The sequence below is a fragment of the Crinia signifera genome, chromosome 19 (assembly GCF_055691185.1).
Source record: "Crinia signifera chromosome 19, ASM5569118v1, whole genome shotgun sequence".
Classification (NCBI taxonomy): domain Eukaryota; kingdom Metazoa; phylum Chordata; class Amphibia; order Anura; family Myobatrachidae; genus Crinia; species Crinia signifera.
Genome location: NC_139226.1, coordinates 142,912,312 through 142,928,352, shown reverse-complemented (window position 1 = coordinate 142,928,352; position 16,041 = coordinate 142,912,312). Strand labels below are relative to the sequence as shown.

The 16,041-nt window shown below is 49.1% G+C and overlaps 1 protein-coding gene across 1 annotated transcript in view; it reads right to left on the bottom strand.

Annotated features, from left to right (window-relative positions):
• The window catches only part of LOC146043129 (endothelial cell-selective adhesion molecule-like), a 94,857-nt gene extending 79,288 nt beyond the window's left edge, over positions 1-15,569 (bottom strand). Inside the window, exon 1 of the mRNA XM_083163569.1 lies at positions 14,995-15,569. Coding sequence (XP_083019695.1) covers positions 14,995-15,133 — 139 coding nt within the window. The 5' untranslated portion in view covers positions 15,134-15,569. The remainder of the gene's footprint in view (positions 1-14,994) is intronic.
• Positions 15,570-16,041: the final 472 nt, after the last annotated feature.

Sequence of the window (16,041 nt, the reverse complement as noted above, 5' to 3'; positions counted from 1 at the left end):
AATTTAAAGTGATCACTCAGAACGCCTTGTACATATCTGCTGTGTGGTGGCTTCTGAGCGATCACTGAAGGGGTCAGCACGGCCGGTCACACAGCCACCTCATTCCTATAATGTCTCAGGTACCTGGCCGCCCACCTCTCACTGTCTGCCTGCAGCAGGAAGCTCTGACCAGCGGTAACTTCCTGTCTGGACTCTGCAGCATGTCCCAGGAGGCTGGTGGGTGGCATGCAGCGGTCTCTGGCAGCGCAGGGTTAGGCGGGGCAGCGCTGGTGGACAGGGGGTCCCTGCGGCGTATGTGAGATTATCAGCAGTGTTCCTGCAGAGGATTGGAACTACTAGTTCCCATCTGCCGCAGAGACCCTGCCGCTGACTTCACATACGCTGCAGGGACCTCCTGCCCGCCAGCGCTACCCGACCCTGTGCTGCCAGACCCCGCTGCATGCCACCCACCAGCAGACAGGGGGTCCCTGCAGCTTATGTGAGATCAGCGACGGGCACCCTGCAGCTTATGTGAGATCAGCGGCGGGGTCCCTGCGGCGGATGGGAACTACTAGTTCCCATCTGCCGCAGGGACTCCGTGGTGACTTCTCATACGCAACAGGGATCCCCTGCCCGCTAGCGCTAACCGCTAGAAGCACCCCTCTACCTCTAAGATGCCCTGTGCACCTCTTCCAAGATGCCCAGCTCCCTCCTCACCCTGAGATGCCCAGATGCAGCACCCGGACCCCTTCCCCACTCACGGCAATTCCGCCCCCACTTGCAGCACCCGAACCCTCCCCCACTCGTGGCACTTCCGAACCCCTCCTCACCCTAAATAAACTGACCCTTGTGGTGGCCTTGTCTCAGCGGTGGTCTTGGTCCCCCTCATCCAGCGGTGCGGAGGAAATAAAAATTTAAAATGGCCACGGCCAGACAATCATGGCTTGTCATTGCCCCAACCCCTGGAGCTGGCTATATTAACCAGTTCAAGACGGGGCAGCCAGTCCGATGGCGGAGGGGGAGCAGAGAAGAGCTCCAGAAGAACAATCCCTGAGAGGTGGTGGAGGCCATGCAAAAGAGCTGCCCCAGGTGAAGACTCCGCAAAAGCCCTGGGTGGGCAGGAGCCCCCCTGGGTGAAGACAAGATGAAGTTTAATATAATATTTAAAAACCTGTGTTTTTTTTTTATATTTCCTTTACAGGGGGGCTATAGGTACTAGCAAGGGCGTAACTACCATAGGTGCAGGGGGTGCAGCTGCTATGGGGCCTACTTTGCCTGTCAAAGTATCATGTGCTGTATACATTTTTCAGCATTAGATGATAAATAGGGATCCTTAAAAACTTTTGCTATGGGGCCCACATGTATCTAGTTACGCCACTGGGTACCGGCGAGCCATTAATGCCCCACATGCTGGTACCTGTGGTTCTCCCAAGTGGGGCAGGCTTGTGGGATACTGGGAAAAGTCTTAAGACCTTGCGGGTACCCTCTAATACCCAAGGTCTTAAGACGATGCCCAGTATCCCATAAGGACTTTGTGAAAAGGAATTACCGGTAGGTATTAAATTCCTATTTTTACGGTTTAAACAAGCTATCAACCCTGCACCCACCGCTCAGGGGTGCAGGGGATAGCCTCGGGCTTCAGCCCAGGCCTGGGTTGATTAGTTAGGGTGGGTAATGTTTTGGCCATGGGACCCCATCGAGAGTGTCCCCTGGCTACGGCATTACACCCCCTTCTAGTGGAGCCTGGTGCTGGTCCCCAAAACACGGGGGACCCCTATTCATTTTGTCCCCTGTATTTTGGAAACCAGGGCCGGCTCAAGAGCCTGGTGCGTGTCCTCCATATCTTGGGAATCAGGACCACTCCGAGCTCTGGGCTGGTCATGAGGGGGGGGGCAGGAGGAGAAGAACCCCACGACATTTTTTTTAGATTTAGGGTATGGCTGCGTAATAGTACAAATTCACATTACACCACACAGTAGTGCCACTTAAACACACTACACCAGCTAGAACCACTTGGACACACTGAGCCAGGGTTACGCACACCATAATGCCTGTTAGGCATTATGCCACGCACAGTCATGCCCATTATACAACATACCACACCATTATGCCCATAACACAACATGCCACACACCGTAATGCCCACAATTTATGCCACACACCGTAGTGCCCCAGTACTCCTGTTTATACATACTGTATGATGCCTCCAGTAGTGTCCCCCCCCACACACACACAATTCCTAAAGTAACGCCATTACAGATAATGTCCACAAATGTTCCACCACATAGGGGCAGATTTATTAATGGGGCTATATACGTTTAAAATAACAGGTCCCGCTTCTCCTGCATAATGAAGAGAAGTGGGCACGCTTATAACCTTGATGTATGATGCAGGCGGCTGTTGATAAGGAGAGATGTTACTTCCTGTCTCCTCAGCTCTCCTTATTGGCGGCCCGGCAGCACTGCGTGAGCGCATTGTAAAAAAAAAAAACCTCTCCCCTGGCCGGCTCTGTGGGCATGCACAAGATCTTGTTATTATCGCAAGATCTCTAGCGCAGCCCAGAGCCAGCAGCAGGGCTAGTGCTGTCCCCACAGTGGGGATAGGACAACGCTAGCCCTAAGCTGAAGATGCAAAAGAAGAAAGGATTGTGCCAGCGCTGGCTGTTTTAGGAATAATGCAATGCACGGTTCTCAAAAAGATATAACAATTTATTAATAACAACAATAATATAACAATATAAAAGATATAAAATGGTGAATCACTCTAGTATTGTAAATTGAAGCTAGCTATCACGGGGATAATCAGGTATTTTAGCTGGTTAGCTTGGAGTTCAAATGTGAATTAGAGAATTTGAGCTGTATATTACCATCCCGTTTGGCCCGATTTGGATGGCCTGATGCTGTGACACGATGTCCAAAACAATGTCCTATAATTTCAAGGACTCAAGATTCCCACTGGTGTCCTCTTGTATGCCTCTGGATCGATTAGGGATCATGCAGTTATCCCACAAATAAGGTAGTCCAGGAAAAAAAGCGAGGATCCTTAGGGGAGAGAAGGACGGGTCACTTGGCAGGGTGGATGATGGCAAAGAAACAGCAGTATTCACAGGTGCTCAACGCGTTTCCCCGGTATCACCAGCTTCATCAGGAGCAAGTATTTTTGTAATGGGTTCAGGACATGGTTTTATACCTGATAGCTAATCAACTATGAGATTCACCTGTGTACACAATTACATGCTAAAAACATTTCTATCATGACCGCGTCTGTTGCTCGGCAACGCATCTGTTGTGCCCGGAACTCCGTGTGTGGATCGCCGCCAAACGCTGCTGATACCGGCAATCGGCTCGTGGCGGCGGTACGCCACGCAGACCACTGTGGCACAACCAGGGAAGCATCTTCTATAATGTGTGAGTATACACTCTGATTTTATTCCTCTACCTTAAAACAGAACTAACTACTGCGGGTCATGTGACCCAACAAAGGGACCTCCCTGATCTTCTTTTTTCACCATAAAAAACTATTTCTTATGTGCAAAATAGTTTTATAGTTATATGACTGCCTCCATTATGAACATGATTATTATATCTAGTATTGAAAAACACGGTTCTCATGATAGAAATGTTTTTAGCATGTAATTGTGTACACAGGTGAATCTCATAGTTGATTAGCTATCAGGTATAAAACCATGTCCTGAACCCATTACAAACATACTTGCTCCTGATGAAGCCGGTGATACCGGGGAAACGCGTTGAGCACCTGTGAATACTGCTGTTCCTTTGCCATCATCCACCCTGCCAAGTGACCCGTCCTTCTCTCCCCTAAGGATCCTCGCTTTTTTTCCTGGACTACCTTATTTGTGGGATAACTGCATGATCCCTAATCGATCCAAAGGCATACAAGAGGACACCAGTGGGAATCTTGAGTCCTTGAAATTATAGGATATTGTTTTGGACATCGTGTCACAGCATCAGGCCATCCAAATCGGGCCAAACGGGATGGTAATATACAGCTCAAATTCTCTAATTCACATTTGAACTCCAAGCTAACCAGCTAAAATACCTGATTATCCCCGTGATAGCTAGCTTCAATTTACAATACTAGAGTGATTCACCATTTTATATATTTTATATTGTTATATTATTGTTGTTATTAATAAATTGTTATATCTTTTTGAGAACCGTGCATTGCATTATTCCTAAAACAGCCAGCGCTGGCACAATCCTTTCTTCTTTTGCTTAACTATTTTGGGTCTGACAACCCAAGTGCCAGCAGCTGTTGATAGCGCACCACACACCTTCCCCCCTTTTTTTCTAAGCTGAAGATGCGGCTGTTAATACATCGCCCCGGCCGCTAATTGCTGGGGGGATTACAGAGGACAGCCGCGCCGAGCGTTACTCTTCAGGCTGTCCCTAGAGCCCATTAGGTGTGCTGTTAATACATATAAAAAAACGGTAATCCCCCCAGTTAACCAGCATTAGGTGCAGATATGCACTTAACATTGGTTGATACTTCTGCCCTATAGCAACGCTCCTGCTCCCCTCTTAGCAAGACATTTCAAATGTGGTCACTGCCGGACATTAGAGATAGAAAAAGAGTAAAGAGATGGGGTGAGGGGAGGGGGGTGAGGCGAAGGCAGGTCTTGCTCCAGCATCAGCCTTCCATGCACTGGCTTTTTACAGTTCTGCAAAGGCATGCTTCCCAGCGCTGGCAGCCCATGCTCACCTGTAATAGCACCAGCTGCCAGCACTGGGGAGCAGTAGAGCACTGGTGGCAGGTAGCATCGGGAGCAGCAGTACTCCGACAGCAGGCCCCCAGTTGCAGCAGCGGATGACCCAGGGAGGAGAGTTCAGACAGCAGTGGCAGGTGGTCCAGGGAGCAGGAGTGCTCCGGCAGAGAGACCTAGGGAGCAGAGCTCTGGCAGCAGTGGTTGGCCCAGGGAGGAGAGCTCCAGCAGGCCCTGGGGAGCAGCGTGGGTGTCCGGCTCTGCCATGCTGCAGATCAGGGCACAAGAGCACAGGATGGCGGCTGCAGCACTCTTCCCACATGGGACACTGGGGGGGGGGGATTTATCAGTTTTCCTTATACACCAGCTGCAGCAGTGCGCGAGGCATCCCTGGGGACCCACTCAGTTTAGGGGTCCGCAGTTAGGGCTATAATTTTGCGAACTCTGCTCTCAACCTATTACATTTGGCCCTCTGTCTTTCCTTTCTGTCTCTCCCTCATTGACATTCTCTCTGCTCGCACTCCTCCCTTTATCTTGATATTCCCCTTTCGCATTTCTTTTTCTTGAATCTCCCTCTTTCTAGCTCCTCTCAATTTTTTGCTCTTTCCCAGACACCCTTTTTGTCTATCAAACCACTTACTCTTTCTTCTGCCCCACCTAAGAGGCCTTGTAGTGACGGTAGATTGGGTAGATCAAAGGCAGACTATGTAATGGAACCCATAAACAGTGAAGTGGGGTCCCAACTGTATAAAGTGAGGGGTACCTGGGCCCCACACATTTTTGCACCTAGCACGCTCACTGGTTGTGTAAGAGGCATTACGGTGTTGGGCATAATGTGTAAGGGGCATTAATTTGTGTGTGGCATATTGTTTAAGGGTCATTAATAATAATAAAATAACGAGGGGAGCTTGAATGGAAATATAGAGCTATGGATTGTTTGGATAACCCCCCAAACCGGTTTCTTGCCTAGGGCCCCATTGAGCCTAAATCCATCTCTGCCTCCTTCCCACCACCCCTTCCTGCTCTCACAATCATAGGCATGTCCCTCAAAGCCTGCACATCCTACCTGCTATAGCATGTAGTATTTGACCCTAAATTGTGACCTGGAACTCCATTTTAAAAAGAAAATTAGGGTCCCCGGGGACGAGCTCTTCTGACCCTGACATGAGCTGGCAATGGCGGGCAAGGGGAGGGAGACATGCAGGAGCGGTTAGGGAGATGGGGAGCAGCGGAGCCAGGCAGATGGTTACTTGCATGAGAGCACAGCGCTAATGTATGGGAGACCTATTGATGCTGGTAAAAGGAGATCTGTCTCCTATTCCCACATTGCCCTTTCACATCATCTCACTGCCCAGCCCTCTAGCCCACTGTCACCTCAATCCATTTCACCTTGCCCCTTGTTACATTACCACTTCCCATCGCCCTCTTCAACTCACCCCCATCACCACCCCTCTGCCCCATGTTTTTGCTCTTTCTCGCTCTCTACCAGTTCTCTTTTCTCTAGCCTATGCTCTCTCTCTCCAACCCTCCGTCACCCTCTCGCCCCTTCTGTCCATCCTCTTTTTCTCTCCCCCTGCTCGCCTCTCTCTCCCTCTGACAGGCTCTCTCTTCCCCCTCTCTACCTGGTGCAGCCTCTCTCCCTAAAAAACACTTACTCCATCTTTAACCATCAATTGTGCACTGAAAATCTTCATTGAATTCTACTTTTTGAAAAAAAAAAAAGACTAATAAAAATGATTGTATGGACTTTGTTTGTATACATCATTTGAAATAACAGTTAAAGGAGGCTTGAAAAGACCAATTAGGAGATCACGTAACCCCACAAGTTGGCCAGGCCAGGCGCCACCACTAGGCAACTTTAGGCATTTGCCTGGGGTACCGCCCACTGGAGGGCGGCACTTGGGCGCTGGACCCCCCCTGGCTCAAGGTAAGCAGTGCAACTCTCCCCCACCCCCTGCTACCCCCATGGATTAACACAGCTGCCCTCGCCGCATCAACTGCCAGCCCCTTCCCTCCCATGGAGCAATGCGGCAACTGCATCACAACCCTCCCCCCCCCCCCACGCGGTCCTATTACACCCCCCTGTGGTGCGACGTGGTGGCGGCGGCGGATGCATCACCCACGCCTGGGCGCTCCGGTGCCTTGCACCGTCCATGAAGGTGCCATCCCACAACTGACAGATGTCTGATTCAAACCTCTGGGTATAGGCACACTTGGATTTATACCATTTTTATTTAGAAATATATATATCTTTGAAGTGACCCATTTACAACTTTTAAGTAATTTATTGTGCCACCTAAACCAATAAGTTACACAATTTGTGTCCCATAGTTCCTTTTGTATCCATCCCCCATTCTGCCTCCTTGTGCCTCTAAAATCCAAGTCTGACCTGATTACCCTGGCAGCTCCTCGGGAGAGCTCACATACTATATGGCACTGGATGTAATAAATCCCTGGAAGCTGCAGGCGGAGGTTTCTTAATTTCATTCACCCGCCTGGCTCTTAGTGCCCCCCCTCCCCCTACATCGGATGTGATACATTGTGGATGCTGAGCAGCACCCTCGATGTGCCGCTGACGGCTGCACATAAGGGTTATCTGCTGTATGTATGTGTGTATGTATGTATGCTCTCCAGCTCTGATCTGAATGCACGGGACCGCGCATCGGATCAGATGTCATTCACATGCAATTTGGGCAAGATTCGAGTGAAATCGGGCCAAAATCACATAGGGTATGGGGGCCTTGACTGTGCCCTGTTATGAATATCTGTTCCTCTTCTGGCTCTCAGAGCCTTTGTCTGTGCCCCTTCTACCTAAATGTGCCAATATATGTGTCCTTTCTGCCTGTTTTCCTTTCCGTATCCTCTCCTGTTTTTTGTACTATCCTGTCTTTATTTCGCTCCCTCTCTTCTCGCATCTATGTTCCATCCCTTGCCCCCACCACTTGTTGTATGCAACCTCATCTGTTTCAGTAGCACCCACAGCTTGTTCCATTCTCTGATCTGTGGTGCTTCAGTCAGTGCATCCCAATTGCCCACTATTCAGTGTCCCAATGGTTACCCATGAGTACAGCTGATTCGCTTCTCCTCATCTGTGAGAACCAAGCTAGTCCCATAACCGGTTCCTGCCATGGATCCACACTTGCTGGCAGTGGCACCCGGTGGTAACTATCCTTCCTCCCACCCCCTGACACCACTGGCCCGAGAAATCCAACTACGCCCACAAGCTCTCCACCTAGAGGAGTGTGGCTGATAGCTTCACCCCGCACTTCTCCTGCAAGTCTGATGTATTCACATTAGAAAAGAAAACACGGTTTGTGTGTGTGTGGGGGGGGGGGTGTCGGACATTTATGGCGTGCCTGGGCACACAACACACCCTCCCTTTGCCCACTAGGATTTAGCCTAGCTATGTCTAAATGAGCTACAAACTTGTGGTCTAAAGGACCTGGTTCTTTACGCAAGTGTCTTGTAAAATGTGATGTACTTTTGGATTTAGCATACTTACATAAAATGGGCTATAATCAAGTGGCCTACAGGACCTGGTCCTTTACACCAGATGCTCATAAAATATCAGGTCCCTTTGCCCACTTGAATTTAGCCTACTTATATAAAATGGGATATAATCAAGTGGGCTGAAGGACCTGGTCCTTTACACCAGATGCTCATTAAATATCAGGTCCCTTTGCCCACTTGGATTTAGCCTACTTATATACAATGGGATATAGTCAAGTGGCCTAAAGGACCTGGTCCTTTACACCAGATGCTCATAAAATATCAGGTCCCTTTGCCCACTAGGATTTAGCCTACTTATATAAAATGGGCTATAATCAAGTGGCCTAAAGGACCTGGTCCTTTACACCAGATAATCATAAAATATCAGGTCCCTTTGCCCACTTGGATTTAGCCTACTTATATAAAATGGGCTATAATCAAGTGGCCTAAAGGACCTGGTCCTTTACACCAGATGATCATAAAATATCAGGTCCCTTTGCCCACTTGGATTTAGCCTACTTATATACAATGGGATATAATCAAGTGGCCTAAAGGACCTGGTCCTTTACACCAGATGATCATAAAATATCAGGTCCCTTTGCCCACTTGGATTTAGCCTACTTATATAAAATGGGCTATAATCAAGTGGCCTAAAGGACCTGGTCCTTTACACCAGATAATCATAAAATATCAGGTCCCTTTGCCCACTTGGATTTAGCCTACTTATATAAAATGGGCTATAATCAAGTGGCCTACAGGACCTGGTCCTTTCACCAGATGCTCATAAAATATCAGGTCCCTCTGCCCACTTGGATTTAGCCTACTTATATAAAATGGGCTATAATCAAGTGGCCTAAAGGACCTGGTCCTTTACACCAGATGCTCATAAAATATCAGGTCCCTTTGCCCACTAGGATTCAGTCTACTTATATAAAATGGGCTATAATCAAGTGGGCTGAAGGACCTGGTCCTTTACACCAGATGCTCATAAAATATCAGGTCCCTTTGCCCACTTGGATTTAGCCTACTTATATAAAATGGGCTATAATCAAGTGGCCTAAAGGACCTGGTCCTTTACACCAGATAATCATAAAATATCAGGTCCCTTTGCCCACTTGGATTTAGCCTACTTATATAAAATGGGCTATAATCAAGTGGCCTACAGGACCTGGTCCTTTCACCAGATGCTCATAAAATATCAGGTCCCTCTGCCCACTTGGATTTAGCCTACTTATATACAATGGGCTGGAATCAAGTGGCCTAAAGGACCTGGTCCTTTACACCAGATGCTCATAAAATATCAGGTCCCTTTGCCCACTAGGATTCAGTCTACTTATATAAAATGGGCTATAATCAAGTGGCCTAAAGGACCTGGTCCTTTACACCAGATAATCATAAAATATCAGGTCCCTTTGCCCACTTGGATTTAGCCTACTTATATAAAATGGGCTATAATCAAGTGACCTACAGGACCTGGTCCTTTCACCAGATGCTCATAAAATATCAGGTCCCTCTGCCCACTTGGATTTAGCCTACTTATATAAAATGGGCTATAATCAAGTGGCCTAAAGGACCTGGTCCTTTACACCAGATGCTCATAAAATATCAGGTCCCTTTGCCCACTAGGATTCAGTCTACTTATATAAAATGGGCTATAATCAAGTGGCCTAAAGGACCTGGTCCTTTACACCAGATAATCATAAAATATCAGGTCCATTTGCCCACTTGGATTTAGCCTACTTATATAAAATGGGCTATAATCAAGTGGCCTACAGGACCTGGTCCTTTCACCAGATGCTCATAAAATATCAGGTCCCTCTGCCCACTTGGATTTAGCCTACTTATATACAATGGGCTGGAATCAAGTGGCCTAAAGGACCTGGTCCTTTCACCAGATGCTCATAAAATATCGGGTCCCTTTGCCCACTTGGATTTAGCCCACTTGGATTTAGCCTACTTATATAAAATGGGCTATAATCAAGTGGCTTACAGGACCTGGTCCTTTCACCAGATGCTCATAAAATATCGGGTCCCTTTGCCCACTTGGATTTAGCCTACTTATATAAAATGGGCTATAATCAAGTGGGCTAAAGGACCTGGTTCTTTAAGTGAGTCTTTTTGAACCACTAGGAAATAGCCTTATTTTATTGAATTGGCTAAATCAAAGTGGATAGAGGGACCGGTCCTTTATCCCACTAGGAAATAGCCTAACTTTAATGAATGGGCTAAATCAAAGTGGATAGAGGGACCAGGTCCTTTATCCCACTAAGAAATAGCCTAGTTTTATTGAGTAGGCTAAATCAGTGTGAACAGAAGGACCTGTCCTTTAGCCCACTAGGATATAGCCTATTTGTATTGAGTGGGCTAAATCATAGTGCCTGGAGGGACAAGGTCCTTTAGCCCACTATAAAATAGACTCAACCCTCCTTAAATCCCGAGTGCACTATTCTAAGATCCCCGCACAGAATAATCTCCACTGCTGGAAATATACGTTCTGCTCTAATCCCATCTTTTCATTCTAGTCTGACAACAAATCATAAAGCAAAAGTTGTCTGATATATATAACGCACAACACATCTGTGTGGTGGAGAGTTGGGGGTAGGGGGCCCTGAATAACACACAACACATCTGTGTGATGGAGAGTTGGGGGTAGGGGGCCTCCTGTATAACGCACAACACATCTGTGTGGTGGAGAGTTGTGGGTAGGGGGACCCTGTATAACGCACAACACATCTGTGTGATGGAGAGTTATGGGTAGGGGGCCCTGAATAATGCACAACACATCTGTGTGATGGAGAGTTGTGGGTAGGGGGGCCTGTATAACCCACAACACATCTGTGTGATGGAGAGATGTGGGTAGGGGGCCCTGAATAACACACAACACATCTGTGTGATGGAGAGATGTGGGTAGGGGGCCGCCTGTATAACGCACAACACATCTGTGTGATGGAGAGATGTGGGTAGGGGGCCGCCTGTATAACGCACAACACATCTGTGTGATGGAGAGATGTGGGTAGGGGGGCCCTGTATAATGCACAACACATCTGTGTGATGGAGAGATGTGGGTAGGGGGGCCCTGAATAACACACAACACATCTGTGTGATGGAGAGTTGTGGGTAGGGGGGCCCTGTATAACGCACAACACATCTGTGTGATGGAGAGATGTGGGTAGGGGGGCCCTGTATAACGCACAACACATCTGTGTGATGGAGAGATGTGGGTAGGGGGGCCCTGAATAACACACAACACATCTGTGTGATGGAGAGTTGTGGGTAGGGGGCCCTGAATAACACACAACACATCTGTGTGATGGAGAGATGTGGGTAGGGGGCCGCCTGTATAACGCACAACACATCTGTGTGATGGAGAGATGTGGGTAGGGGGCCGCCTGTATAACGCACAACACATCTGTGTGATGGAGAGATGTGGGTAGGGGGGCCCTGTATAACGCACAACACATCTGTGTGATGGAGAGATGTGGGTAGGGGGGGCCTGAATAACACACAACACATCTGTGTGATGGAGAGTTGTGGGTAGGGGGCCCTGAATAACACACAACACATCTGTGTGATGGAGAGATGTGGGTAGGGGGCCGCCTGTATAACGCACAACACATCTGTGTGATGGAGAGATGTGGGTAGGGGGCCCTGTATAACGCACAACACATCTGTGTGGTGGAGAGTTGGGGGTAGGGGGCCCTGAATAACACACAACACATCTGTGTGATGGAGAGATGTGGGTAGGGGGCCCTGAATAACGCACAACACATCTGTGTGATGGAGAGTTGTGGGTAGGGGGCCCTGAATAATACACAACACATCTGTGTGATGGAGAGATGTGGGTAGGGGGCCCTGAATAACGCACAACACATCTGTGTGATGGAGAGTTGTGGGTAGGGGGCCCTGAATAATACACAACACATCTGTGTGATGGAGAGTTGTGGGTAGGGGGGCCCTGAATAATGCACAACACATCTGTGTGATGGAGAGTTGTGGGTAGGGGGCCCTGAATAACACACAACACATCTGTGTGATGGAGAGATGTGGGTAGGGGGCCCTGAATAACACACAACACATCTGTGTGATGGAGAGATGTGGGTAGGGGGCCGCCTGTATAACGCACAACACATCTGTGTGATGGAGAGTTGTGGGTAGGGGGCCCTGAATAATACACAACACATCTGTGTGATGGAGAGTTGTGGGTAGGGGGGCCCTGAATAATGCACAACACATCTGTGTGATGGAGAGTTGTGGGTAGGGGGCCCTGAATAACACACAACACATCTGTGTGATGGAGAGTTGTGGGTAGGGGGCCCTGAATAACACACAACACATCTGTGTGATGGAGAGTTGTGGGTAGGGGGCCCTGAATAATGCACAACACATCTGTGTGATGGAGAGATGTGGGTAGGGGGCCGCCTGTATAACGCACAACACATCTGTGTGATGGAGAGTTGTGGGTAGGGGGGGCCCTGAATAATGCATAACACATCTGTGTGGTGGAGAATTGTGAGTAGGGGGCCCTGAATAATGCACAACACATCTGTGTGATGGAGAGTTGTGGGTAGGGGGGCCCTGAATAACGCACAACACATCTGTGTGATGAAGAGATGTGGGTATGGGGGCCCTGTATAACCCACAACACATCTGTGTGGTGGAGAGTTGTGGAACACATCTGTGTGATGGAGAGTTGTGGGTAGGGGGCCCTGTATAACCCACAACACATCTGTGTGATGGAGAGTTGTGGGTAGTGGGGCCCTGTATAATGCACAACACATATGTGTGGTGGAGAGTTGGGGGTAGGGGGGCCCTGTATAATGCACAAGACATCTGTGTGATGGAGAGTTGTGGGTAGGGGGGCCCTGTATAACCCACAACACATCTGTGTGATGGAGAGTTGTGGGTAGGTGCCCTAATTAATGCACAACACATCTGTGTGGTGGAGAGTTGTGGGTAGGGGGCCCCTGTATAACTCACAAGACGTCTGTGTGTTGGAGAGTTGTGGGTAGGGGCCCCCTGTATAACCCACAACACATCTGTGTGGTGGAGAGTTGTTGATAGGGGGGCCCTGTATAATGCACAACACATCTGTGTGTTGGAGAGTTGTGGGTAGGGGGGCCCTGTATAACCCACAACACATCTGTGTGGTGGAGAGATGTGGGTAGGGGGGCCCTGTATAATGCACAAGACGTCTGTGTGATGGAGAGATGTGGGTAGGGGGCCCTGTATAACGCATTGCAGCTTCATACTGCAAAGTGACACCCTGCGCAGTTATACTTACCCCATGTCTTACCTGGTGGGTTATATGCCTCTGTATACCACTGCACTACACTATCCTTATACACAGATCACACCTCCACAGCTCTGCAATATCCTTATACACAGATCACACCTCCACAGCTCTGCAATATCCTTACACACAGGTCATAACACCACAGCCTTGCAATATCCTTATACACAGGTCATAACACCACAGCCTTGCAATATCCTTATACACAGGTCATAACACCACAGCCTTGCAATATCCTTATACACAGATCACACCTCCACAGCTCTGCAATATCCTTACACACAGTTCATAACACCACAGCCTTGCAATATCCTTACACACAGGTCATAACACCACAGCCTTGCAATATCCTTATACACAGGTCATAACACCACAGCCTTGCAATATCCTTATACACAGATCACACCTCCACAGCTCTGCAATATCCTTACACACAGGTCATAACACCACAGCCTTGCAATATCCTTATACACAGGTCATAACACCACAGCCTTGCAATATCCTTATACACAGATCACACCTCCACAGCTCTGCAATATCCTTACACACAGTTCATAACACCACAGCCTTGCAATATCCTTACACACAGGTCATAACACCACAGCCTTGCAATATCCTTATACACAGGTCATAACACCACAGCCTTGCAATATCCTTATACACAGATCACACCTCCACAGCTCTGCAATATCCTTACACACAGGTCATAACACCACAGCCTTGCAATATCCTTATACACAGGTCATAACACCACAGCCTTGCAATATCCTTATACACAGATCACACCTCCACAGCTCTGCAATATCCTTATACACAGGGCTGTGGAGACCACAGATCATGAAATCTGGAACCAGCGGGATTACTCCGGGACACTCCTAATAAACACTATCTAGTAACAGATCAGGAACCACAGCCCCTCTGACTGGTCCAGAGGATGAAAGGCTGTGACATATGGGGTGTGTGTAACAGCCTCTCATCACCCTGTACCAGCAATAATACGTCACTGATACATCTCATGACATCATTATAACTACATCCTATTGCTGACACATGTCACCTGTACATAGAAGGGGGGATGTGCAGCACATGTAATCTGTACATAGAAGGGATGACATGCAGCACATGTAATCTGTACATAGAAGGGGGGAAATGCAGCACATGTCACCTGTACATAGAAGGGGGGAAATGCAGCACATATCACCTGTACATAGAAGGGGGGATGTGCAGCACATGTAATCTGTACATAGAAGGGGGGAAATGCAGCACATGTAATCTGTACATAGAAGGGGGGAAATGCAGCACATGTCACCTGGACATAGAAGGGGGGACATGCAGCACATGTAACCTGTACATAGAAGGGGGGAAATGCAGCACATGTCACCTGGACATAGAAGGGGGGACATGCAGCACATGCAACCTGTACATAGAAGGGGGGACATGCAGCACATGTCACCTGGACATAGAAGGGGGGACATGCAGCACATGTCACCTGTACATAGGAGGTGGTACTTACCCAGTAGCCAGTGCAGGGACACCAGCACCCCCAGCCAATGCTGCCAGGACCCCGGTGTGATTCCCATGCTGTGCCCGGGAGAGATCCGTCTGCTACTGCCCGCTGCTCTCTGCACTGTGCGCGGCTGCTGTGGTGACATCCGAAGTGGGGCAGTGGGCGGAGGAGTAAGGGGACACCTGCAGCCGGAGTGACAGCTGGGGACACCCTCTGGTGCGGGACACACCCGGCGCTGATGTCTGCACTGCAAGAAGCTCTAGGTGCTGAGACAGGAGAGTCAGACAGCCCCGGGTGCGACTGTGCTGCGACAGAGGTGGGACAGTCAGACAGCCCCAGGTGCGACTGTGCTGCGACAGAGGTGGGACAGTCAGACAGCCCCAGGTGCGACTGTGCTGCGACAGAGGCGGGACAGTCAGACAGCCCCAGGTGCGACTGTGCTGCGACAGCGGCAGGAGAGTCAGATAGCGGCAGGTGCGAGTGTCCGGAGGCAGGAGGTTGAGACAGACGATGATCCAGGCAGAGAGTGATACGGAGTATGACCAGCAGCAGTCACTGCATGCACAGGGGCAATGACACAGAGGGGAGGGAGTCACTGACACATGGGAGTCACACTGTCACACACACACACACACACACACACACACACTATTACACTGTCGCACACTATTGTGCTGTGTGTGATATTAGTTTCCAAGACTGTCTTCTCTGCTGATTCTCTCTTCCCTTCTGTACCATAGGGGGCTCCCCGCACACCTGTACCACTGGGGGCTCCCCGCACACCTGTACCATAGGGGGCTCCCCGCACACCTGTACCATAGGGGGCTCCCCGCACACCTGTACCATAGGGGGCTCCCCGCACACCTGTACCATAGGGGGCTCCCCGGCCAGTGTTCCCTCTAAGCTGTGCGCTCGTGCGCGCGCACACAACTCGACGAGCGTGCGCACAGATATTACAACAGAGCGCACAAAGCAGCAGTGGTCCCTTTTTGCAGTTGTGGACTCAATTATTGTGTGTTTCACCCATTAACTACATTGTGGGCTGTGTTTTAA